A 27,868-nucleotide genomic window follows, 5' to 3' on the forward strand; every position below is an offset into this window, starting at 1 on the left:
TAGAAAGCTAACAGCTGTGAAAGGTTGTTAGCTCCGTTTTGGGTGCTGCTAGCACCCAAACTGGTCACTTTGACCCTGCTTCCCTTGTTTTAAGATTGTTAAGAGGATCAGAAATTCATTCTGCAAATGTGGAATTTATCTGCAGTTTATCTCCACACCATGACCGTGTTTTCAGGTAGAGCATGCAGGGGCTCTCTGCTAACATTGCTCATTTGGCAAGAGAGAAGAAGAAAGGGACAGGTCCTCAGTGATTTTTTTCACATGCATCATCTGCCTTTCATACTTGTACTAGGTGGGGCTGATCTGGATTGTACCTGTCCTGACTGCTGTTTGCTGTGTACACAAGATTTTTAGGTAACACAATAATAATATTAGTTATGCACAACTTCTGGTAGGCTCTTAGAAGCAGAGAGCCTTTTTACTCTTCCTTTGCCTCAACAAGGGGAGTCACTGTGGTCTTATGCAAATCTTGCCATAATTACCTATGGCTTTCTCACTTCCACACTGACTGGCTGCACCAGAGCCTGAGCTTCCACTCCACCTCTGCTAACAAATGTCACCCATGAGCTTATCCTGTACCCAGAAGTGTTTCCTTTGCTCTCCAAAATTAACACTGATGCTAAATTCATTCTGAAGCAGCTCCAAGCCCTGTTTTAGTCTGACAGCACAAAATCTTCTTTACTTCACATACAACAGACCACACCAGGTTGTTTTCTGGAGCTGAGGAGTTTATTTTCAATATTGCAAGTCTAGAGAAACTCAGCTTGTTGACCACCAGGGCAATAGTATATCTGTACCTGAAGTGGAGGAGTTAATTTGTGATGGGGTAACCTTTATGACTTGATGGAGGGATGAGTGTGTGAGGTTTATGTCAGACTAGGAATATGTCTGCAAATAGTATTTCTGATGGGTAATAAAGTCACTTAAATGTACACTCACCCAAACTGGACGCTGTAAGTCAAAAGTTATGCTGTTTTAATGAGAACTTTGTAATTAGGTTGTTCATTTGCTGGATGAAATTGTCATTAGTAGAGGAAGCTTTTATTAATTCACCTTTTTATATAAAAGGTATCATGAATCACTAATATTCTTATAGATACAGACCATGATTATTTCTGCTTCCTGCCTTGCAAACATCTTGTTTCAAATTAGGTTTATCTGCTGTCTAAAACTAAATACAATGAATAGATCTATAATAAAAAATTTTAATTGTCTTAGCATATGTTGCTTTTATTAGGTGAGAATAATTGTATTCATGGGATCACCTACAAAGTCCTTTAGAATATAAAATTGAAATGGCTTCACACTGAGTGCACAAGTCCTTCTGAGCCGTGCCATTTTCCCCTTCACTGCCTCTTGTCCCCCTTTCGCTGTAAAGTTCACATTGAAGTGTGACAAGAGACACTTGACAACTGACACATGCTGGATCTTATCAGCAGTGAGTGCAGTCATGGGCCCTGACTGAAGAGCGATTGTCATTTCTACACCATTTATTCCTCTCCTAGCCTCATTGCTTGCCTCCTTTCTGAGGAAATTTTCCCTGTTAAAGTACTGTACTTGTCGTTCTTTTTTGGTGCGTGTCTCTGGGCTTTTTCTCTTTTTTTTTTTTTTTTTTCTCCTTACGAAAGGATTTTGTTATGCATTCATCCCATAGGCAAGCCTGTAACAGACTTCTCTAACCTCTTAGTGTCAGGACTGCTCTAAGCTGATTCAGGCTAATAAAAGCAACCCAACAAAGCTTTGATGGTGTCATTACATCTTCCTTAAATCCCCTTCCTTGCTAACATCCAATAATTCTATTACTTCTAATCAATTCACAAGCTATTTTATTTGAAAGGAAGAGAAATCAACTTCAAACCATGCCGGGTGCAGTTTGCCCAGCACTCACAGAAGGTGATGATGTTTCTGCCATGGCTTCAATTGACTCTTTAAGTGAGTTCTGGGCTATTGAGCAGTCTGAACTTTTATCTGTGCTCTGCCAGCCCAAGCCAACAACAGCAGAAAATGGCTTGTTGTTGCCTCCTGGAAGTTTCTCCACTTCTACATGACACAGTGTGTCATTTCTGTTGTGTAGATAGAATGAGCAGTTGTAGATTTAGGGTACTAAGGATAAGGAATCAGTTTATTACAGGAGTTCTTAAATGCAGGAGATTGCCCAGTCTGTTTTAAATCCATTGTTCCTATAACGCTTTGTATTTGGAGCTCCCTTACTTTTCATTTTTCGAAGGAGAATTTTGCCACTATTGTTTTAACTTACTGCAGCTTTCACATGTGCTCAATTCACCAGGGTGATTTTTGGATACTGTCATTAATACTGCAGAGATGGCTGAGCAAGCTCTGAGGCTATGTTCATGCATCGGTGTCTGATGGGGGTTGTGTCGGCCAAAAAGCTTATTGCCCCCGGCTCACGTCAAGCTGCATGTCACGATCACTCTGACAGAGCTGCTGCCACCGTTGCCCTAACATAGTTCTTGTAAAATAAGCCTGGTATCTTCAGCAGCTTAAATAATAGGTCTCTGCTAGGGCATTCATTAACTGAAACAAGTCTGGAGTGATTAGGTGAGCAGCTGGGGCTGCAGATAGTGTAGGGTAGTAACTGCTGGCAGACAGGTAGTGATGAGCAGCAATCCGTGGGGCAGAGATGACAACATCTCTACCTGACATGGAAGCAGCCAATAAAGGACTTCTCAACGTACTCTACATGATCCAACTTGGCTCCCCAGAGCAATTTCAGACAGACCATCTATCCACAGAAATTTACCCTCCTTAGCATCGTAATTATGTGAAACATAAATGTACATTACACATCAGGGTGACCCAGGAGCTTGACACTGAACAGACGGATGACACCTGGGCCCTTACCCTAAGGAAACTAGGGTGTACTTAGAATACCCTGTCAGTAACTTGCTGCTGAGAAGAGTCTTCGTGTTCAGACCTAGGTAGATTTTATCTGGGTTAGGGCTCTGTCTTGTTTCTAATAGACTTTTTAAAAGTCTGCTGCTGTTGTCACTGTTCTTAATGAGAAACATATATCATTTCATCATACACTGGTTTGCTTCTTTATCTCTTCTGCTATATGAAAGGCAGAGGGTGGGCATCCTGTTTTCTCCCACACTGTCATAGTTGTTGGTTTCAGAATAAGTTGAATTCAAGCTCTGAACTGGGGAGGAATTCATTGCAGTCCTCATGTTGGTAAGCATTTACTCATGCAGAGCCACTGGGATGACTCAGCTAAGCGTGGGTAGCAAACCAACACAAGTTAGGATTGTCTTCACTCTGCAGCCAATATCTATTTTGCTTGTTAAACTGTGGCCTGGGCTGTTTGGAAATATAAGGGCTTTGCTTTCTATCCTGTATGTTCATATAGTAAGAATAATGCATGACTTTCCTGTAAAAATCTGTCAATCCAATATAAATTACAGAAGCTTTTCAAACCATGGTTTGGCAATGTTACTTGCAATTTCAGTTGTCACACAGAGCACACCTTGTACAGCAGGATTTCATTGCTCTCAATTGCCAAGAGAGATTTCTAAGTACACATGACATGTAAATGACACTGGTGTCACTGCACATAAGCCTGTGGTTACGCTTGTGTCTGTTCCCATGTGTGCTACCTCCAAACCTGCACGCCATGAAAGTTCACAGCCAGGGTAAGCACCAGCACATTTTGGCTCAGGGCTGGCCGTGCATCCCGGCTGTGGATGGTGGCTCACCCAGCTGAGCTGGCCCTACCTCCTGTGGGTGATCCCCATATGTGCCGCAAGGGTTTGTCATGCTCAGGATGTGCAGCTTCTTCTAGTGCAGCTTCCTCATAGAGCTCACAAGCAGAGCAAGGATGAGCTCCCCTGCCTATGGTGAAGCTAGATGATTTCCCTGCAGGGGCAGCTAATGGTGGAGTGCTGGGGGTAGCCCGTGGGAGCCCATGGTAGTGTCACCGCCAGATGTTCATTCCCCGGTACTGAGTGAGAGGCCAAGGATGTCAACTAGAATAATTGTTTCTGATTGAAGTGAAACTGAAGTTTAGAACCTGGATAGCAGTAGTGATTTTCAGTACTCTAGCTGAACTATAGGTTTTAATAATATTTGCTCCTACAATGACAGAAGAAGTGCATCAACTACTATTAGCCTAAAAAAATGAGAGAGAGAGCTTTGCAGGGGATGCTTGTTCCGAAATATGAGTTTGGAATTAACCTGAATCTCTTTTTTGGATTGTCTCAGGAAACAGGTTTAAAAGTGCTTTTAGTGCATGCAAATAACAATCCTGTTAATGTGTCTGGCCATGAGAATCTGACCTCAATACTTCACAATACCTTTTTTTTTTTTAAACTTCTCCAGTACACCAGCAGGTAAAAAGTACCCACACAAGGTATTTAAAGTCATTCAGAATAGAAATTTGTAAGCTGTTGAATTAAACTCTTCACAGCAGAATCCCTGAACTTCCAGTCAAATATTCTTTTTTATTATGATTTATGACCTGAGTCATGACAAAATTCTGCCCTACAGTTTCAACAGCCTTCAAGGAGAGAAGAGGTAGACAGTCAGTTTATAGGTTGACAATTTCCTTAGGTCTGTGTACTTGTTTATTTAGAGATAATTTGCTTAAGTAGCCAAAGATCATGCGAGAATAGTTTTGTTACTAGTGTTTATAGATCAATCATAATTTGATTACTGTATATCTATCCTGTTCTCAAATATGTTTCTCATCAAATATTAATTAGACAGGATTTCACACAGTGGACAATGCTGTGGAACTTCATCACTATCATGTTGTTTGTCATTGTAGGTTATACATGACATGCTTTCTCTAGTGTGTCACTTCTTTAAGGCCCACTCTGAGCAAATGTAATTTTCTTTGCATTTTAATATAGATTTTTGGTTTATTGACTCAAAGTATTAGAATTTTTCTTTAAAATAATTACTTACTAGCTTTTTCAGTAACAGCACATTTAAAACAAATGCTTCTACATTTCATAATCAAACATTAGAGAAATACAAGTCCTGAATCCAGTTCTGGAGTTTGGCTTGATGGGTCCATAAAGTCAGAGAGAGGAAAGTTACAAAGACTGTAGAAAAAATGGAAAGAGAAGGAAAAGTAGAGATAACCTAGACAACGTGGATCTGTTAATTAGTTAAATCACCCATGGGATCAGAATCTGGAGCTACCCGTGGACTGCAATCAACAAGGGCTTTTCTCATCTTTGACTCTCTGAGGTCAACACAAGGTATAAGACTGAATAACATTTTGATTGTAAGATTTAAAAATCCTGCCCAGAGGATAAGGTGGATTTAAACCACCATAGCAATTCTTAATCAATTTGATTTCCAGATTCTTCATGTTGTGATATCAGGGAATCCCAAGGAGAGAGGAGGCTGGTTTGGAATGGGTGAACTGGAAGGAAAGAAGATGTAAGTAAGGAAATGAATGGGAAGAGAAAAAGAACAAAGATCAGGAGGGTAGATTTAGGATAAATTTTTCTGTATTGAGATATATGCAAGATGATACTCTTGTTCCTGGCACAACGAAACTCCTTAAAGGGAGAAATTATTAGGTCTTCTTGATCATTATACTGAATGGAGAATTTGGAATGCATACATCTGGGAAAAGAGAGGTTTTGAGGAAGAAGCTGACTTACTCATTTATTAGTACTATCTGCACTCAATGTAATTGCCATCTCAGTTCTGGTATAGCAAGTTATGACTTTACAGAAGCAGGGAATGTAAAATAGCCTTCTGAGTAGTGAAGTCTAAATACATGCAGCAGGAGCAGCAGTCATGGTTGTGTGTCATCTGAAGCAGTCTGAAGAGGATGTTGTGCAGACAGTGATGCAGTAACACTGTGTTTAAAGGCTCAGGTTTGACACCATCTTGGTACTTGGTGCTAGTACTGTTCAGGGTCTGGTTGCTCACTAATAAAACCAAAAGAAAACATTCTCACTGTTTTGGGGAACGTCAAGGACAGATTGCTTTGACATTCAGTAAAGCAGGATAAGACCTCCTGTTTTGTGCTGTTATTTCTTTTCAAAATGATATAAAATCTGAGACATGTGTTGAAGCATTAATCAGGCCAAACCCATCAATTCAAGAGTGATACTCTATTTTATGCAAACTGTACATTGTTGCACATTATTTCTGCATTAATTCTTCTCCGTTTTCCTGTATATTTTTGTCTTTCTGCCTTCTGATTAGTATTTGTTGAAGATATCTAAGCACAAATAACCTTTTTTTCTTGTGCCCTTCCTGCCCACATATTACAATTGAGCCCAAGTGGCACAACAAGCAGTTGCTGTAGAAGTTACTGAGATATAAACAGAGAGACGCAGTGTTTGTTATCTAGACATGAAGGAGGAAATGGAGAGTGGGGAGGGCTGTAGATTTTTATTAACTTGCAGTTGTAATGGATTTGAGCTGCAGCAGCAGTGCAAAGGTATATCTTTACCTTAAAATGTCTCCCTTAGTTTTGTATGTTCACATGAGTTCCCTTTTACGGTGTGCAATTTCTTTCACAGATTTCCAGAATTCCTCTTCAAAGGACTCTTACAAAGCAGCAGAGCTATGCCGTCTTAGCAGAGAAAATTACAAATTACTAATTTAAGTGCTTCTTAGAATAATTTTCTTTTTGTTTTGTATAATTTCCACACTTATAAAATCAAACTTTCGCTTAAATGTTTATACAGTAATTCAGTCGGCTTAAGCCATCTGCTAGTGTGGCATCTGCAGAGTTGTTTTGATGCATACTCAGTATTGTTTCCTTCACACATCTTGTAGCCCTGTATTTTGGTTGCAAAAGGATCCTTTTTTTTTTTTTCAACACAAAAGAAATGCTGTTTATATCCCTGGATCTAATTGCCAGCTTTTTTTCCAAATCAACTTCTTATGCCTCTAAAAATCTTATTCTGATTGATGTTTACTTTTCAAGACCTGTATTCAGTCTTATCTTGTTCTTTTATTATACTTGCCTTTATATTTGTATTCGCAAAAAATCCTTATCGTTTGTGAAGAATATAGGTGGGTTTGGAGCATTAGTATTCATACTTGCATGTTAACAACTGTTACAACACGTACCAGAGGGAAAATATTATTTCTTGTAAATGCTCAATAATTACAGTCTTTATTGCATCAAAACCTGTGTTTTGACAGATAGTGGAAAGCTTTCAAAGCTTGTGTGGGATGGATGACAGATAGCTGCAGGTGGAAAATATTTTTTTTTTAGGTATTGGGTTTTCGATCACTGATACTGTAAATATTCTTCCAAAATAACATTAACCTTCCAAACGGGGTTGGTAGTGTTCAATGATAATATGTGTATTAGCAAAAGATACCTAGGAAATAATTCTTAATGATTCCATCTAATTAATCTCTGGTTGGGACATTAATGTCTCTTTTCATTAAGTTGGGAAGTATGAAAGACTAGAAAATTACTGCTGTGCTGGATTTAGTGCTCTAGGTATAATTTGAATGGATGTATTAAATTCTTGGTCACAACTTGCACTAACGCCTAGTCTAAGAAAAATTAAGAGGAAGCTTATCTGCTATTGCAGGTTACAATAATACCAGGATGCTTCTAAGCCATTTGCAGCATATGCTTATGTGAGGGGATTGTTTTATACATCTTACGGTGAGTTTTCCAGTTATTTTCAGCATATGTGATGTCTTGGTTTGTTAAACACCGGCTCAGAAAATTAAGTCAGATGATAGGTTTTTTCCCCTTTTATTTAAGTATGCTCTCTTCTTGAATAAACATTTGCATTTGCAGTTAAGTTGTATCAACCAGTAGTCCACTCCATTGCAGACGAGGTCATGAGAAGTCTGAGAAAGTTCATCTGAACTTGCAGTTCTTTTGTTTGGAGCATAGATGTTCTGATCAAGTTTGTGCTATAGTCAACTGGACCTAACAACGTGATTTGTGCTGAAAGCCTGACTCGTGTTTTAAGAGTTTAACGAGCACAATAGCGATGCTGCCACCTCATTTGAACACATCCTGGGTTTTGTGTGAAATGTCTGAGCCTCTGCAGTTTCAAGTGCCTGTTGAGTATTAAGATACCTCAATAACTTAATAGGATTTTAGGTTTTCTAGGAGCTTGAGAGTAAACAAGTTGTGTTTATTCCACCTTGTTTATAATGTTTGGTCTATTGAAGTCAATGGCAAGGCTTCCACTGAGTTTAATGGGATCAGGATTGCAAACCTAGAGAGAAAAGGCAAAGGGATGTAAGATTTCTGTCAGTTGCATTTAATATTGCATCTAAATTGAGGAGACCACTTCTCTTACTTTGAGGCTATGGGGATACTAAAGTGTACTTGACAGATGTCTTGCCAAGGGTTCGAGCTGATTGCTGAGAAGTAGCTCCCAGCAGCCCTCTCGCAAACCGACACTGAACGCAAGTTGGGATTGAGCATCACTCCATTCAGAATGATTAAACAAGGCAGAGACAAACTATCTGACATCAAGCGCTGCCACCTTTTATTAGCCCCTTACATCATGCAGAAGGCCAGAAGGCACCAGCCAGATATGTGGGCAGATATAAGATATTCAGATTCCAGCTATGCTTAACTGATAACACTCCCAAAAAACAAATTAACTGTGTCTGGCTCCTGGAAGGGTTCACATCTTACCTTTTATCTGTTTTTTCTTGATTATGTAGGTCTTCCCAAACTGTAGACTGTAGTACCAGTTCAGATGACCAGTAACTTTCTGAAGAATGATCCTTTTCTAAGAAAAAGTCCAAAAAGCAGAGACAAATGGATTAATTATGTATCTGAGCCATTTGTTTCATAGATAGAACTCCCTATGGAATGTCATTCCTTGAGAAGTCAGCAGGGGTCACTTAAGTTCATTATTTTGCAGCAAATTCACTTTTGGACTTCTCATAAAATAAGAGCTAAAAGTCCTTTAGGTATATATCATTTATGCCACTGAGTGTTTTTTTCATTCTATAATCTAAGTAGGATGAAAAAAAGTGTTCAAAAGTATGTAAGGAGAGTTAGATAGTACAGCACCAATACAGCATTTGAACAGAACACAAATATATTTCACATGTTGCCAACTGAAAAAGATTATGTCACTTAAGAGTATATTGCACTTGAATAGGAATTTATTGTCAAAAGAGTACTATCCTAGAAGGGCATTGTGGCAAAACAGGGGATACAGATCTTCTTACAGACCATCCTTTTACCTGTATAAAGCAAATGGAAAAATACTGAGATAGCGTCAACTGGCTGGTATTGAGTGAAAAGGATTTCCTGTGCATTTCCTGGGAAGCCAGACACATTTCCATTCCTCCTACTGGAGAGAGCAGGAGAGATGTGTATCCCATTGAAATGTGTTTCTGTCTTTCACTGACGGCACACATTCATGTTCACGCTGTGGAGGTGAGTGCAGCTCCATACTCCCCAGGATCAGTGTATGCACATCTCTCTCTCTTCCTGCAGCCCCCACTGAGCAGTGCAGGGGATGCCCTGTTCAGCTCCCTTTTTTGCCCTGGCTTCTGGATGGAGCATCTTAGATGTTCCCTCGGGAAAGCTTTGGCTGCATTTTTGGAAAGGGGTAGAGATGCAAGTATCGCAAAAGCTAGATTTCCAACATTGGCTGCTTCTTAGAGGTCTATTTAAGGAGATAATGTAAATATAAGACATATAGCTCTATTTAAGGAGATAATGTAAAAGGAAGGCCTACGAAATCCTTGTGTACTCTAGCTGAAATCCTGGAGTTTTCTATACGTTTTTTTTCTGTTTTGCAATTCTTTTCATGTAGGACAAAGAGTTTATTGAAGTTCCAGTGGGATTCCCTCCTTTCCTCACTTCTCAAGATGAGTTCAGCAGAAATCATCATGAACAGCCCCCACCAGAGGAGTAGCCCAAACAAGACCTTTCATTTTTGTGGTGGGCATGATGTTAGCTTGTTTGTAACAAGAAAATCATACTACTGTCAAGAAAAAATGTGGACATCCTAACCTCTTTGAAGCATTGAGTGGCATGTGTGGGCTTGGAAATGGAGTTCCTTTACTCCAGAGTTGGTGCCAGCTAGAACTGACAGTGGTTTATAAATACCGTACAAAAAGAACAGAATTGCATGGGTTTCCACCTACATGATCCAGGAGACCTCTGCACGCACTGATTATCTATGCAGAGCCACTGCTTTCTCTAATCTATTTTTTAATCTACCTGCCTAACTTGATCAGGACACATTTTTTTGTGGATTTGGCATGTGTTGGCATTGCAGGTTCATGGTTTTTGGTTAGTGCCAGGACACTGAGCACAGTAGCAGGGCTCTCTAAGCTCCCATTACTCATGCTTCCCTTCCCTTGCATATTTTTTGTGACTAGATCTAGTGAGAGCTTTAAGAAGTTAACGGCTGTTGCAGATTAGGCTGTCTTTTGCCAAAACAGCTTAAGAGGTGCATGTCTTACTATAACAGTATTGGAATTGTTAGTACCGCAGCACGGGTTGCTATCCAAGAAGCCTAGCTGAGGATGGAAAGAGGTGCTTCAGGCAAATGAAGAGCAAAGCTAAATACTCTAATCCTTTCAGAGATAAAGTATTGAAGGTGTTGCATAGAGCTAATCAGGGACACAAAATCTGTCAGCATAACAGATGTAAGGAAGAGCCCTGCACAGAGAAGAAAACAGAGTTCAGCTGAATATAGGTCTGGCCAGATGTCCAAACATACACCTAAGCTGGTAGAAGTAGGAGCAAGTAATAAACAGTCTTCAGGATAATTCAGGATGCCTCAATACTGTTGTTCCCCACCTTATCTCTGCTGTGGAAATTACACCTGACTTTCTTTGCTCCCTTTATTCTCCTGTTTATTAACCTGGGAAAGAGAGTTCTCTTTTTACTTTCCTCTGTTGTTTTCTTTTTGTTACTCGGTCTGTTGTTGCAGTTTGTTCATTGTATGATTGTCTTAAAAAAGCAAAGCAAATTTGACCTGGCAACTGAAAGCACAGAGTTCCAAAGGTGCTTCACACTCTGATGAGGTCAAGAAGTATCATTAGCTCAGTGCACAAAATTCTGTTACTAAATGTGAATGTGGTTCGTGCATGAGGATCTCCGTGAGCAATACAAAACAGTTGTGTGAAAGGCAGCTGGAAAAGCTGTATGCTCAGGTACTGTTCACTTGATATTTTAAGCGAGCAATTTTTTTTTATATATATACAAATATATATATAATATATATATGTATTTAAATATACATATACACATTTTAATTTCAGTGTTTGGTAGCATTCTAGAAAGATACGCTGCTGCTGGGCAATATCACTTACTGTCTGTAGAATTACTGTTGCACATGAACTGATTTCCTAATAACAATCAAAGTGATCATTCAACCTATATTTTGCATGCCTGGGTTTAAAATGCAAGACAGCAACATACTTCATACAAATGCCAACTCTGCCAGTGTTCTAGAGTGCATGTCCAGAGGAGGAAACAATAAGTTTATTCTTCTCCCCAATTAGACCTTTGTGAAAGGCTCAGTTATGTCTCCAGCTATCACATTGAACAGGCACTAAAGCAGCACATTAATGTGCCTTTTAATGCTTCTTAGGAGTAGATCAAAAGAAATGTCAGGTGCACTTTACATTCCTCCCATGATGTGTCTGAGGCTGTTAGTGCATCACCTCTGCGAGGGATGTTGTTCCCGGGGCACTGCCTCCTGAAATGCTCTGGGATTTTCCATGGCACTGCTGCACCTCGTGGCTCAGCTCCACAGTTTGATGAAGCCAGCAGAGTCATGCTGCTGTCACCAAGAGCAGGTTTTGGCCTTTTCTATTCAGTGGGAGAAAAGAGCTGTTGAAATCAATCCTGTAGAAAATGACTTAAAACTCAACATGCTGGAAAATGGAACTTAATTAATGGGAGCAAACTTTCAAGCCTCCACTGTAAACTGTTATTATTTTGTTTGCTTGCTTGAGGGAATATGTCAGAACAGTATTTACCTTTTCTGAGTACAAGCTTGGCTGTTCTGCCCATCATTTATTTTTACATGATTAGCAGGTGGACTTGTGGCTCTGTCACTCTAAATACAGGATGCTAAAAACGTGCAAGAGACAATTTTTGTTAACAAGGATAGCAGCATCATTTCATTGGTCCTGCGCTGCTTGGCTCCATAACGGTGAGGTAACTGATGCAGTGCACTGCTAGCAGGTGGCTCCTGTCAGAGCATGGGGCTAATATCAACCAAAAGATTGAAGAGTGCTTATACTGTGTGAGACACAGCCAGGATGTCCCAGACAGCCGCTTCTATACCAGGTACTGTGAAAATAGTGTTGAACCTCTGAGGTTTGCAAAGCTGAGTGGATATAACATTAAAAAGGAAAATGAAAGGAAAGAAAAGGTACCCTGTGTCAGGTATTGGGTCAAAACTGCAAAGCAATTGACAGGCTAAGGAAAGGATGTGAGAAGGAAAGTAAACACATAGGGGGAAAGAAACAGCAAGGTAAAAGAAATATTGCCGTTTGCACAACAACATGGGTAAGGGTAAGAAGCTGGAATTAATGCAAAAGTGGGGAAGCAGTGAGAAGGGTTCAAATTTTGTAACAGATTTCATTTCTATATGTTTTCTTCTTTCAAATGGATGCTTTGAATAAATAGTGCTTTTATTTCCCATGAGGCAGAGGTGCATAAGTACCTCATCTGGGGACGCCGATCGCCCCAACATCAGTCATCTTCTTGCAGCCTTACACTCTGGCAGTGCTTTGGCTGAGCAAATTAGCCTGAAGTGTTGTGCCCTTGGCTGGCAAATCCTTTCAACCCGGTTGAACGGACAAAATGAATACCCAGATTGTTCCTACGTCTGTTATTCTCTCATGTTTATCTGGCTGAGCTGTCAGTCAGGCCATTATAACTGTGGTGCACACTCAAATGACTTGTCCACTCACAAAAGCAGAGTCTGTTGATGATAAGCTAAACAAAACTGGAGAGCGGCTGTTGACAGAGTTGGGGGATCTTGCAAATGTCTCAGGTAAAAGCAGAAATGCGATTTGGGAAGGTACTGAAGGAGCTTCTCTTACTTGTGCGTAATTTTCAAGTGTTCGCTGGGATTTGTTGGCAAATGATAAATGGGCATTTATAATGAGCTGGGTTCCTCTCTACTTTAAACAAATTAAGCAGCATGCATAAGATTTCTGAAACTTGAAATGTAAGGGTGTATGGCACTTACAGACTTAATTAGCTTGAAAAGACATAATTTGCTCACACGGGTTTTGCCAGGACAGAGCATAACTGCGATCTGCCATGTGCTGTCCTCTCCCAGGCATCAACAGGATGAGTGACAAGCACCCACAGTGCATCGGGTGGGCTATCCGGGGCTTGCTGGGGAGAATGGCCTAACCTTCCCCAGGGCTCTGGACACAGCTAACCCTGGGGTTTAATTACTCTGCCTCAGGTTTGCAGGTCCTGTGGGTTTGAATGTGTCCGGTGCTTGTTTCTTCCCAAATAGGGAGGATGTTTGTACAAGAGGGGTTAATCAGTTTTATACATAAAAGGAACTAGGCTTTTTTATCCAGCAAAACAGGGAACGACACAGGTGAAATGCTGCATGAAGATTTATTTACTGGCTTTTAATTTTTGTACTAGGACCCTGAGTTAGGAGTAGGACTCTGAGCCACTCCTGAAACTAATTTTGTTGCAGTGCCTGTCTGCTGAATGTGAATATGGCCAAAGCCTTCTTGATCTTCATGTTTGTGATCATAATTAACAAGCTTAAAGTTTACAGATTGTAAATGTGAACATCTTCTCAGATGTTTAAACAATGCTGATCTGTAGAACAGAGAGAGTTTCCTGCAGCTCCTTCCTAGTCAGAGAAACTCATTCAGTGCTGTCTTCTCAGAAGAGTTTTCTCCATTATTCAACATCCTACTTTCTGCAGTGGAAAGGGAAAAGACAAGACTGAGTAAAGCTGCAATGGTTTAAATACTCATAAGTGTCATGAAGAAGCAGAGGGAAGCTGAAGTAAAGAAGGTCCAGTGACTTGCTGAGAGTTTGTTGCAAAGCTCAGTTAGTGAGGGAGATGCCACTGAGAATGTGGCACAGCATGGCAGCATCTCTTTTATCAGCAGCTGGTGCCTTCAAAATCCTAACCCCAGTAGCCTTGTTGGCTGTGATGATAACTGTAACGGATGGAACAGCTATTTTTCATCAAATGCTTGTTAGTCAATTTATTAGATTCCTAATATACTAATGCACTCATTTGGCAGGCATCTCAGCAAACGAGACTTGCAGTGGAGTGTACTCATTCAAAGTCACGGTAACTCGCAGGTTGCTGATTTCTCATCAGCACTCAGAAGATAATTTGCAAATGTGCCATTTATCATTATGCGCTTTGTAGAAGCAGATCTCATGAATGGGATAAACAGATAAGAGTATAGTAATGAACATTTCCTTATGAAACATCATTACCAGCTTCTAGAGTATTATATTTTATATACATTGCACATACTGCACCTCTATGTGCATCTGAGTTTGCATGTGCTACTAAAGTAGCTTGGGGACACAGTTTTTTGAGGCTAGTGCACTTATTGATCTCTCTGCTGAGGGACATGGACTTGTAGTAGGTTAGACTTGTCTACGAAAGATATGAGACTTTTATTTATAATAGTTCAAGAAGTAATGGGTACGTGTGGACTTTTTCACAGTGGTGAAAAGCCACCACTAACTTTCCAGATTTCCTTTTCTCACTGGAAACATAAGCACCTGTGAAAAGCCACTGGTAAAGCCAACAAAAGGATTATTCAGAGATTCAATGGTAAGGATTAGATGGCAGAGGTTGCTGAAGGAGCACTTTTTTTCCACACCAAAGACAACAAGCTGTATGGATGCTCTGACCTGTACTGCTGTTTGCCACTGCATTTGACTTTGCATCAATGACTGCTTTTTATTTGCTTGTTCACTTTTTACTGGGAAGTAGTCTAAAGTAACAATAGCCATGCGATCAGTCTGCAAATGTGATTCCTGTCTCCTCTTGTGACATTCAGGGTGCAAGCCCTGCATACAAATCGTTGCTACTTATTTTTGCTTTTGCAGATGTGATCTTATTAAATGAAAGGTGTAACAAGAAGCCCAGCATAGGAAGGAGCCCTTTTGCCAAATGGCTCTGTGTATTTAGCTCTCCAAGTGCTTTCCAGCAGAGCTGAGAAACCATGCAAAGATATTGATAATTGATTCCGTTTTATATAAGTTAAAAACTAGCTTTTCCCTCCTAGTGTGAAGGTAATGGGTTTTGTCTGTAGAAAGATAATAATCCTATGAACCATTTCTACGCCCTCTATTAAAGAATAGTACAGCTTGCACTTGAACATAATGCCCATGTCAGCTCAGCTTTTTAAACATTCATCTTAAAAGAGTCTTCAAGGACTGGAAAGAAATCTTCCCTAGACACCAAGCTAAGTTTGAGAAACTTAAAAAGTCATGAAGATCCTGTCAATTAATGTGTTTATTCTTATACAGATACTCTGGAAAAAGCATCTTCAGACATGAAAGCTGTTTTCTTTCGATTAAAAAGTTGTCATTGCATTTAGTTTCCACAGATAATGCAGAGGGTTGGTTTTTTTTTCACCATTTACTGTATTGAGGGATAAATGCATCACTTTTTTTCTTCTTACCATATTCCTCACCGGAACTTTCATTTATTACATGAACAAAAAATGAAGGAAGAACAGAGCTAAATTGAAATCTTGCTTCCAAATTTGTATGCAGGAGGTTACTTGATTTATAAGCTTAGGTAATTTCATTTTTGTTCACACTTCTTCAATTGAAAGGCTCCCACAAATAGTGTTACAGCACTGAAGGGAAGAGATGGGGATATATATCAAGCTATTTTTCAAATTATTTTCACATAATTTGTCAAAGTCATAAATATGCTAGAAAGGAAACATAAAGAGTATGTTCAAATAGAGGAGCATGTCTGAGCAAGCAGCCGAACTGCAGCATGGCCAAAGACATGGGGACTGATCATGGCTGCAGCAGCATCTGCCCTCAAATCCGGTCCTGGCTCTAGTGGTATCAGATCCCTATTTGATGGATTACGGGCTGACAAAATGAAATAGAAAACATCATTAAATAGAAGGAGAGGTCAGAGGAAAGGGGATAGGCTTCCCCCCTCACCAGGTCTCTGTTGGGGTTTACAAATGGGGATGGTGTGGAATCTAAATGGTGCACATCCTTGGTCAGGAAGTGAATCGCATCCTGAGATGGGACTCCATACATTGGAGAAAACAGCCCTGGAGCATGCATTCCTTGTGGAGGGTCTTGGGGGATAATCTTGGCAAAGCAGGGGGAAAAATAAACAGAAAAGCAACTGAGATTGAAGGAACCAGTCTAGTAAGAAATCTTTAATTTCTAATGATCTTTAAAGGACTTGAGAGAGTTGATTTTTTCTTTTCTAGCAAACCAGTTCAAGTACATGCCTTCAGATTATAAAAGTACCTGAAATTGCCTAGAATATCAGCATGCATAGCTTGTTAGTATTTACATATATTTACATAGGAAAACAAGAGAAAGATCTACAGTTATTTACAGTCTACATAGGAGAAGAGAAAGGCAGCATAATTGTATTTCCTAAAATACAGTAGTTGAATAGTCAGCACATGCATATTAAGATATATTTGCATGATAGAACGTAAATGTTTTAAGACATACCTTTTTAACTCCCTATGCTAAGGTATAGCATAATAAAGGTAATTTTTTTTTGTGTGTTTTGTTTCTAGCCTATTTGCATCTAGTGCTTTAAAATGTTCACTAACACAGCGGCAGCATTATTTACCCTGGCAATTAAAGCAACAGTACACACAATAATTTCCTACTAACTAGCAACAAGCTGCTGGTGAATGAAATATCTATTGTTTCTCATTATCCATTGACCAACATACAGGGATCTCTCCTTGTAAAGGCAGTGCCTAAGCTATCACCATTAATTATAGAAGTAATATAAATGAGACTCTACAGTATGTACTAAATGAAATATTAACAAGGCCAGTGTCTTTTAGCCTGAAAGATGCAGTAACAGGGCACACTTTAGAACAGCCTACCTATGAAAATCACACATACATAACACAGGAGTGCCTGGCTTATAGCTCTAAGCCCAGACTTTAGAGGCCTGTTTGCTAGATCTGTATTATTGCAAAATACATTCCCTTAATTAGGTTCTGGAAGACAGAGTAAGTAGTTGATTTCTTACCATGATATGTCCCCATCATAACACCCTGTGGTTTTTCAATGCATTATACTACTGAAATATGTGTGTGCCTGTGTGTGTACGTTCATATGTGTCTGTATCAACAGATGAAAAAGTCTTCACCTTTAAAACCTAAACAGCTTGATAAATATTTGTCCCAAAAGGTCACTTGCTTAAAAAGTATTGTGTTGTATGAAGGGTTTTTTTTCACTCATATCTAAAACCAAAGTCAGTCCAAAAAGTTATCTGTGCAATGAAAGAGGAAGCCAAATGTCAGTATTGTGATGACTTTCTTTGCAATACTGCTTGTGAAAAAGTCTAAATTTTGACAAGTAATAGTATTAAAAAGCTGTATAAAATGTACAGCATATACAGTATGGTATGTATGCATACATTTATATAAGTATATGTCTAATTAAAGCATGGCAAAACCATAAAACATTTCAAGTCAGCATGTTAAAAAAAGAAGTGATTTCAGCGAATTCTTATCTGTGTATGCCCAAACACCAGCTAGCCCTATTCTGATGATTTAGCTGCAGCAGCATATCTAATCTATCTTTTTGGCAGGATATGTTTATTGTCAACAACCTGTTTGCTCAACTCTTCAAATTACCCTTGCCCTGAAGAATCAGCCCTTAGCTGGCAGGTTATGTGTTTTAGGAGGATTTCCAATATTCTTCAGAGGATTTCTATTTTTGTCAGTGGCCAAGAAGTCATGATAGGACTCATGTTTATATAAACATACACCACAAAATCTCAGAAAGCAAGTGGCAGAGATTTCAGGTATGATCAGCTCCCGATAGAGCTGCTATGATGCTCGAGGGCTGTCTCTTACATGTTCTTTGCTTCTAACTCCACTGGACAGTGTTGGCTCATAGGGCAGGGGGAAAGCAATGGACAGCAACATAATATGGTCAATCTGATTGCATCCTTACTCCATTACACTCTGAAATGAAGATCCGTAATTTTCCTTAGGGCTTTTTCCCAAATCCAGAAATGAGCAAAGCGTGCAGTATCACACCACTGCTCCATACTAGTCTGCGAGAAAGGAGAAGCAATACTGGATCTTAGCAATTTGCATGCAGTGTTCAAAACTGACAATTCAGTGGAGCAGTGATGTCTTAAAAGTGTAAATCAGGTGTGAACGGGAGTTCATTGGTCAGGAGAGGAAAATGCAAAAGTGATCTGCTTGGAAATGTGATGTGGGTAAAAAGGCCAGGCCAAGCAGCCTGCGGGGCGTGCTGCTGCTCCTGCTATTGAAATGCTGGTTGGGCAAGGTAAAACCATATGCTTCACTAAAGTTTCTGAGGCTTAAGATGGCTCTTTGTCAGGCTTGAAAGAATTTTCAGAAGCTAATTGTGGGTTTTATTTAGATACTGGGGAAAGGAAGGAATAGGGCGCTGCCTGTGGGAAGCAGCTCCCTTCTAGTTGCTGTGATAAGAGCATTTAGGTTGAATAGACATAGATGTCTGGTTCTGCCTTAAACGTATGGTTTTATCTGAGATACCTGTGAGAGGATGGCAAATACAATACTGAGCCTAGCAAAATGTGTGCTTTTCTGAAGGACAGCTGTAGAGCATGTGGGATATCTGAAGGCAGCTCAGCTATCTTAAGACCCCGTTAGGCAAGTGAATCTCACCCCTAGTATGCCATGATGGCTCTGTCTAGTGTATGCCAACGGTAGGAGAGATGACCTGGTGGATCATCCTTTCAGGGCCTGGTTCCCTCTAAAGCATTCATGTTTGAAGAATTCAGTGGTGGTTTTGCTAATAAGAGTTTTACCAAGTTTTGTGAGCTGAGCAAAAAGAAACTGGGTGAGAGAGGGAAGGGACTGGAATAGGGCCTGGTATAGCAGACAGCTTCCCCAGTTAAAGAATTAAGTTTATACAATAGAGAAAAATATGCATGATTTTAAAAGGTAATCATATTTTTGTCAGCTATTTTGCCAACCTTGTTTTACATCTTCTACACATTTCAACAGTGGTTTATAATATAACACTTTATACTTACACTGTGCTTTTCAACAGTCAGTATGAAAGCACTCCATAAATCTGAACTCATCCTCACAACACCCCTGTGAGGTGGGTAAATATTAGCACTCTCTCCATCTTACAGCTGGGAAAAGTGAGGTACATGGGGTTGAAGTGACTTGTCCAAGTTCACTAAGGAAGGAAAAGTTGCAAAGAGGAAACCAACCCACTTCTGACTTGATGTCTTGTATTTTTTTCCCTCCTTTGGAATGATTGCAGGCAATCTGTTTGACACTGGATGTTGGAGGTTGAAAGTTTTCAAGCACTATCACTGCCATAATTGAGAACATATGGGGTGTTGCATAACACAAACAACATGGTGCATTATCAAAATACATTTATTACGATGGACACATTTTCTTTTGCAAAGTTAAAACTCAGAATGCAAGTTAAATATAGCTGCATATATTGAATAGTTGAAATAATCACTAGGTCTTAATGCCTCAGCAGTTGAACACAAATCCTCTTTCATGAACTACTGCAGTTTCCTTACTCAAAGAACATAGCACACTTATCTTCTATAATGTATGTAAAGAACACTGTAAATGTGTAAAGGTCTTAATGACACTAAGAAAAGTTACAGCTTGAAACCAGCTATGCTTCTCAAGTAGAGAAGCTGATGGAGTTTTGAGTCTTTGTATTTGGGAATTAATTGAAAAAGGAATACATCAGAGGAAAAAAAGCAGACGATATAGATTTTGGGTTATCCATTGTATTATCTTCTAAGAGATGTTTTGCTGGTTTAAATGCAGTGATAGGGGAAGGGAAAGTGATTGAGAATAACCTGGTTTAGACATGGCTTGGTGAGAACTTTGGAAACACTGTAATTTCAGACTCAGTTCAGATCACATTTTCCTGCTGGCATTTGGGTGGAGATAGGACCTAAAGTCAGCTGAGCCCGATTTGTTTCTTAGATCATATTTGGCAGCTCCAAAGTTTTATTTTTTTTTAGCTGCAGATATGATTTCAGTTTATCATACTCACCCAGAATAGTAAAGGCAGGTCTCAATTTCATATTTCTTTGCTGAAAAAGCAATCAGGGAATCCTATTTTCTCACAGGAGACTAATACATACATATTCTGAATGTTACTCATAAGATAACTGTGCATCTGGGATTGCTTTGAGTATAAGGACTGCAGAAGGAACCAAACAGTTCATCTCACGCGCAAGACGAAAACTCGTTCACTGCATTGTACAAAACGTGACTATCCCTCACGGCTCTGAGTTACAGGAAACAGAGCAAAGTAATGCCTGTCATTGAGAAGTAGCTCCCTCAGCTATGACTGGCCTCAGCCACAGCTGATACCACCAAACAGCTTTTACAACTGCTTCTAAAAGCACTTCAGGTACTGGGGAATCCCAAAGGTTGAATGAGGACATGAGTATTTTAGACTTGCTAGTGTTTTTCAGAAGAGGTCATCAAGCTCGGCATTGTTTGCCAGGAATTGGGCTTGATGGGAAAAACTACCAGTTCCATTCATCTGCTGAAACGTTTTAATGTTGCAGAGAAAGGAACAAGTATGTTTTGAGAAAACACTACATCACAATCCCAGCTAGCAATTCCATAAGGAAACAAGTCCACTCTGAGGGCAGTTTTCTTCCAGGAGGTAAGGCAAAGCTTGGCTGCACCTCCCTTCATCCACTCCCCCTGAATGTCAGTGTCAGGCTTGCAACAAGCAACAGAGCTTGTCCTCAGCAACTACAAATCTGCGGACCCCCAGAGAAGGCAATGGACCTGTGTGGATTTACACCAGGTGAAGATGAGGCTTCAGGAATATAAAACTGCAGCTGTAATTTTAGGGTTTGGTTTGGACAATCTGGAACTGATCATGATGGAAATATATAGGCTCCAAATCATTGTGTTTGTTACTCCAAGGAGTTTTTAGATTTCACGTCAAATCAGGAAATGACCATTGCTTGAAGCTGGTCGATGGAGAGTTTTTCCCTCTCTAGCAGAATGGATTTGAACTCTTCAGGGTGTTTTTCAGAGGCACAAAGAAGGTATGGGAGACCCTATTGGTTCCATGATCTGGAATATGTTTATACTACCTCATCTTCACACCGCTGTGTAACGAGTTATGCCTCTATAAATGGTATATTTGCAATGCTTTCATGCGAGTCTATTATTTCTGTGTCCTAAAAGACCCACATGATATGTTTGCTTTGTCTGATAGTCCTGAGATGAATAACAGGAACAGCCTGAAGAGTTTTAAGGAAGCACTTGCCTTTTTGTTTCACTTAAGCTGCTTGCTTTGACTCTGGCCCTTGTCACAAATTCTCGCCTCTCATGTCACTTTGAATCCACCTCTTCCCACTGACCATCTTTTAAAATGCACTTGCTAAACTTATCCTCAGGCTACCAAGATAAAAGGCCTTTATCTTTAATTTTTTGTAAGAAAATAAAAACCTCCTTTTCAGGGAAGCTGATCCCATCTCACTGGCAGGCATTGTTTAGCACAATCTGCGTGCCCTTAACAGAGTTTAGAGTGGATCTTATTCATTTGTAGTTGATACATATACAGATAAGTTATGGCTTTGTTTCTATTATTTATATGCTTGGTATGTAAACTTGCTTCAGAGCAGGAATCTAATTTTAGAAAACAAACATGCATTCAAAACTAGACATATCTAAAAACTAAACATTAACTGCATAATATGTTTTCTTATCAGGACCATAAATGGTATCTTAGACTACTAATGGATGCATTACATATATTAATGAGGGGTTTACTGTATACTGTATCCCCACAACCCCTTTTCTTTTACTATTAAGATATTCAATATTAATTTGTATTCAGTGCCATCAGTTACAAATTGACAGCTAGCAGTTATGAAATAAATGCCTATGAACTACTATAAATGCCTAGTAACTACTTAGTATTTTCATCTCAACAAAGGATTTTGGAAGGCTGGATAATTTAGATCTTTGAGCCTCAACTATAAATAAACAGCAACTGCTGTATAAATCCCACCCTGCTGCAGTTGAAGATTGTATTACAAAACTGACAAATGATTTGCAGAAGAGAATGATGAACCCTTATTACTAAGACACTCTTCAACTTAATCCAAAACAAGATTCCCGGGTAATTTTACGTGCGCTAGAAAGATTGATAGTGTAGTGCTTGCCTAGCAGCTTTCAAATGTTTGACTGGATCGGAAATGGCATTGAGGCATGATTAAAGATTCAGTTGGGCTTCTCACAAATTCTTTATCCTGTGTATTCATCATTGCAACCCACTGCCTTTGTTGCAGGTTAAAGAAGGCTGACCCCCAGCTCCGGTGATTAGCACCCTGTACAACTGATGGACGTATGGAAAAGAAATGTTTAGGTTGCCCAGCGCTTTTAGCATTGTTTATCGGTTGAGATTGTTGGGGGGGGGGGGCATTAATCACAATAGATCATGGAGAGCCTGTGACAACTGACAGGCTCATTGTTTAAGACATTTTTTAACGAAGTTGTTAACATTAATTATTTTATATAGTACTCTAATCTTCTTCAAATTACGTTCTGACATGGCACAAACCGCTTGGTATTGAAAGTCATTCAACAGTGATTAAAGTGCTCTTTTTATCGGTTTAAGAACGTTTCATCTTGTATCAGCAGTATGGAATTGTTTACTAATTAGATTCCCTAACATCCTCTGCTGTCGTATTCTGATGATATGTGGACAGGAAAGCTGATGAGCAAAAAATTAAAACTTGTTATGAAACTGTCATAAGGCCCAACATATAAAGATATCATTCAAAAGACTGTGTTCATGAGGGATAATATTTAGTGCGAAACTAAGCAGTTTCTGAGCCTAGCTCGGCATGGCTGGCAGTGCAGGCATTTTGCAGTTATCTGCAGCTCTGGCTCTTCACGGAGGTTTGTGGTATCTGAGTGGTAGATGCAAAGGAGGAATTTGTCCCTTGAGGACCTTCCAGTTCTGCATGACATTTGCAGGGCTCCTAGGCATCCCACTGTGGGCAGGAGGTTGGGCAAGAGACCTCCTGACATATCCCCATGATTCTGTGATGCTCATTCCCATCTGTCCATGAGCAAGTCACTTAGGCAGATCCTCAAGTGTCTGAATGCAACTAGTTCACATTCAACAAAGGAAATTAGATGCTTAAATGGCTTTGAGAATCTGGGATTTACCTTCTGCTTTGTAGTTTTGCCGTCTGAAGGAAGCTCCTAGGCTTGATGAGTTTGTCCATTTTTCTTAGATATTAAAGCTTTACCCTCTGTCAACAAAGGGATAAACATGACTGCATTTCTCTTAAGCAATAAGAAAAGGTATTTTTCCTTCAATGATAGAACCATTGAACTTTCTTCTTCCAAAACAGCCAACACGATTGAAACGTTTAGAAAGAAGTAAGGATATACACAGCCAAAAAGCAAATGGCACATTGCTTACATCCAGTTCTCAGTGAAACACTGGAGGCATCATAAGATAAAGTGCTTTGGGCTTCCAGCCACATAATCTTTTATCACTTAAAGTAAATATCCTATGCTCACATGGGGAAAACTATTCTCTTGTTTTAAGTCTAGGTTGTGCAAGGTATAAAGCACTGCTGTTATACTGTGGGGCGTTTTCCTGCCTGCTGAGAATTTTGTTTAAAAGTCATCAAATTTGACTCATTTAAAAAGATAAATTATTGTTTGGTTTGGATTTTAAACTTCTCTGATAAACTTCCATTTTATGAATTAGATGAATTCTATTAGAGCTAGCCTGAGTTTAGCTTGGCTGGATGGATGCTTTTCAGCAATAGCTTAAGGGCTCTCACTCTGCATTGAGCAATTGAGTTTAATTTTACCTTTCTAATAAAAGTCCAGTTGAATTGCTTGCAAAAAACTAATGATAATCTTTAGGGGCCTTGAATCATTCTAAATAGCTGAATACAGTGATCATACCTGTGCTGTGGAGCTTTATAGGATAGTTCAAATAAGCATAGGAATTTTATTGTTCTCTATTAATATTATTTTTAGTAGAACTCTATTCCATTTCTCCTACTGCCTTTAAGATACTTTCTCTTTTTTAAAAAAGATACTGGTTTAATAAGAGGATTACTATGTATTATACTAACTTTAAAACTATTTTGGTCTTGATAAATATATGCCTTTCAAAATACTTAATACAGACAGTTTTGGTTTACCTTGTGATGGGAGATCATTTCTAAGCTGTGAAGTCGTCATTATCAGTTTAATCCCATCTTCTGAGAAAAGTGTATGTCTTGCAAACAAATATGCCTTCCTGTGCTGTTACAAAATTGAGATGCCTCAACCAAGGAGAGCCGTGGCTTTTTAAACTTCTTGCTTCCCTCGAAGGATGAGAATGCAAAGTAGAGGTCTTCTGCAGGTTGACCCCCTAACAGCACCCTGACTTTTCTTGGTTGTGACAATGAAAGGCCAGAAAAAGACTGGAGGAAAACCACAAGAGATTGAAGCCTATTCTCTTTCCCCATTAAATTATCCTAATGTAGCAACATCTAATTTCTCTTCATTTACTTTTTCAATCATACTTGGCAGCCTCTTTATTCTGATTCCTATCAGCTCATAATTAGTTACCACAGAGAGGACTAAGATGTACATAAATAATCATAAGATGCCAGATAAACTATCGGTTTTAAATTAGTGTTGCGTCTTGCTATGTGCTCTCACCTATTATTTTTAATTAGAGTTTATAAAGTAGAGTAGCTTCTAACCCTCTTTTACAGCTATTCTGGCACTGCACTTTTAATCTGTGCCAGGGAGTAGCCCATCACCAGTGCCAGGGTGCTCATCCCAGCCCTGTGGCCTCAGTCGCCAGGTTTCTGTTGGGGAAATTTGGAGAAACACATTCTTCCTGTTTGAACATAATTCACTTGATAAGAAAAAGGAAAGGAAAAGAGGAAAAGAAAAAGATCTCCTGATCCACAAAAGCCTCCAATACTTCTACCCCATTTCTTAAAGTATTAGAAGACATAAGAAATGGTTGTTACAAAACAAAAAAAATTCCAAACACTGGAAGGCCCTGCATCTCTGGGAAATCAGAACCTTTCTCTGCCTGCAGCAGATGAACGTTTGTACAAGGCAGCGGTGACAACCGCCACAGTGAAACTGTTAATCAAACATATATGGGCAGGTTTGGCACCACTCCCGACTGCACTTTACATGATAGGTCTTAATTGGAGTGCCCAGGTTAATTTTGTACAAGAGGTTTAAAAAACCCAAACAAACAAAATACATATATCAGCCTGCATTGCCCGTCAGGATTAGGAAGCAGGGGTGCCCAAGGTATATGGTAAGTATTGTCTGTGTTGCAAAAAGAAACCAGAGAGTTTTGAGTGGCTGCTTTTATACCTGGCTCAACTGCTCTGATTTTGAGAGCTGCCTGGGCAGACCCTGCCCTGCTACATTAGGCCAGACTTACCCTGCTGCCAATCAGTTGTTTACTCAGAAGGGCCAAAAGACCCAAGACCGGGGCTGTGGTTCAGGATTGTCTTTTTTTAAGAGGAAAGGAAAAGGAAAAAAGTCCTCACTAAGGTGTTTAGCAACTAAGTGCCCAACAGGCAGGCAGGGAGCACCCTAAGCAGGATTTCAGCCTTGTTCCCAGGCAGGTTACCCTGTCAGCTGCAGTGATTTCCACCAGCGCTTTCCTAAGATGCAGCTTCAAAGGACCGCAGTCAACATGACAATGATAAAATAGCTATCTTTATCTATATTTATGTAGGTGGTTTTTTCTCTATATCTCATTTTTTGTTCTTTTTTGAATTCCAGCAACAAGGAGCGGCCACAACTGTGTACTGCGCTACGGCTGCGGAGCTGGAGGGCCTGGGAGGGATGTACTTCAACAACTGCTGCCGCTGCCTGCCGTCGCAGGAGGCGCAGGGCGAAGCGACGGCTGCAGCCCTGTGGGAGCTGAGCGAGAGGCTGATCCAAGAACGAATTGGCAGGCAGTCCAAATAACAGGGAGCTCCTGGAAGGATCAAAACACACGAGTGTGTGCACGCTCGAAAACTGCCAACACTGGAACCTGTCCAATCTTATCATCTAGAGGGTTTCCATATACCTCAGATACAGATTAACCAGTGTGAAATGAAATAATAGCAGTCACAACATAGTGAAAAATGTTAAGTACTAATGGGAAATGGGGAATACTGCGGGTTAAAGGGACAATGCGGCTTCCTGGGGCTTAGTTAGTCTCGGTTCTCTTTCTTTTGATTATAGCCTGTTCAAAGTGTAACCCAAGGAGGCATCTTTTGTCTTATTTTAGAAAAGCAATGCTGCAGATATTTTCTGTTGTTTTGATTGAAGGGTAGGTACTTAGCCTAATATGGGATTTCCTCTTTATTTTGATAATTACTGTCTCTTAGGCTTTAGGTATTGACTGGGAGATGGTAGCTGTGTTGATTCTTTTGCCTACAAGGATTTTACTGGGTGTGGCAAATGAAAAGATTATTAAGGAAAGAAATCTTTCGTGCTCTTGACTGCTGGCTGCAAATACATCTGCACTGTCAGGAAAAAGAAGGTGCAAGGAGACATCTGAACAGAAATAGTAAAGTCACAGCTAATTAAATCTTTCTGGGTTTTGTTTTCCTAAAAGATTATACTAAAAACATATGTTTTAAACCATTCCCTAAATACTGTAGAGTTAGCAAAGATGAGGATGTCTCCTTAAGAACACACAGAGTGTAATCAGGGGTTTAAATGGTATTTCCATCCATTTCTCAGTTCACAGTTTTAAGGAGTTGGGTTTTTTTCTTTGAAAGTTCACAGTTTCTCAGTTCTGCTGATACAGTATCCCCTTCCAAATATCTTTTTTCTAACAATTTAAATTCAATAAAACAACATGCTTGAATATTGTAATCTAAAGAGAAAGTTTGTCTCATTTCTGCAGTCTTAATTCCAAATTTTTTTTTTTTTTAGAAAAGAAAACTTGAGGAAAAATAAAGAGCTTCTTGTTGATGCCAAGAAAACGCTGTTTTTTTCTTGTTTCTTTCTGAGTTCTGAGTTCATTTTTTGTATTTTGTGCTTTGTAGCTGTCTTCATTCCAGAAGGTTGTCATAAGTCATCCCCATTTCAGCATCACATTTTCTGTAGACAGAATATAAACAAATAAATAGGATACATTGTTAATAGAAGCTTATTTGATCCTCTTATTACTTACAACTTACTGCTAACAGTTTGCCTTCCATGATATTTTTTTTGTCTGAAATCATTATGCATTTGATTAGTTGTTGAATAGGTGTTAAAGTCAAGGCACACGTTCACCTGGAAGAAGTAGCTATAGCATCTTCCCATCAAAAAACCCACCACACTTACGTAAGGAATTATGATGCTGTCAAGTAGGAGATCTACACCTTACAGTAACATATTACAATTTGGTTTGACTTTATGTTTCTGAGTTTACAACTAATTCTAATTTAGTGTTAGCACCTCTCAGATAGGTGATGTTCTGTATTCTCTGCACATAAGGGTTGAAATATCTGTAAATTAAGTCTTAATCTGTGAAATTAAATTTCTTCTCAGTGGAACAGGGGAACCTGGGAGCCACTGCACTCAGATTTAGGGTGAATTAGCTAACCTGGCTTTAAACAGAGAAAATGAAGGCTTTCTCTTTTTCCCAAAGCCCTTGGCATCCTTCAAGCTTCTGCCCAAGTACAGCCTCAGCAACTCACTATTTGACCACTTGCTTACCTGATGCCACTGT

General features: G+C 39.5%; 1 protein-coding gene across 3 annotated transcripts in view; it reads left to right on the top strand.

Moving 5' to 3' along the window:
- WWOX (WW domain containing oxidoreductase) overlaps positions 1-27,024 on the top strand; it is a 524,801-nt gene extending 497,777 nt beyond the window's left edge. For 2 of the 3 annotated variants that reach the window (XM_062618285.1, XM_062618288.1), the window contains one exon: positions 25,936-27,024. In XM_062618285.1, the coding sequence (XP_062474269.1) occupies positions 25,936-26,080 (145 nt within the window). In that variant the 3' untranslated portion in view covers positions 26,081-27,024. The remainder of the gene's footprint in view (positions 1-25,935) is intronic. The other variant, XM_062618293.1, reaches the window with a different exon arrangement.
- Positions 27,025-27,868: the final 844 nt, after the last annotated feature.

Source organism: Pezoporus occidentalis, unplaced genomic scaffold (assembly GCF_034315485.1).
Source record: "Pezoporus occidentalis ecotype Australia unplaced genomic scaffold, CSIRO_AGI_Poc_V1 ctg20, whole genome shotgun sequence".
Classification (NCBI taxonomy): Eukaryota; Metazoa; Chordata; class Aves; order Psittaciformes; family Psittacidae; genus Pezoporus; species Pezoporus occidentalis.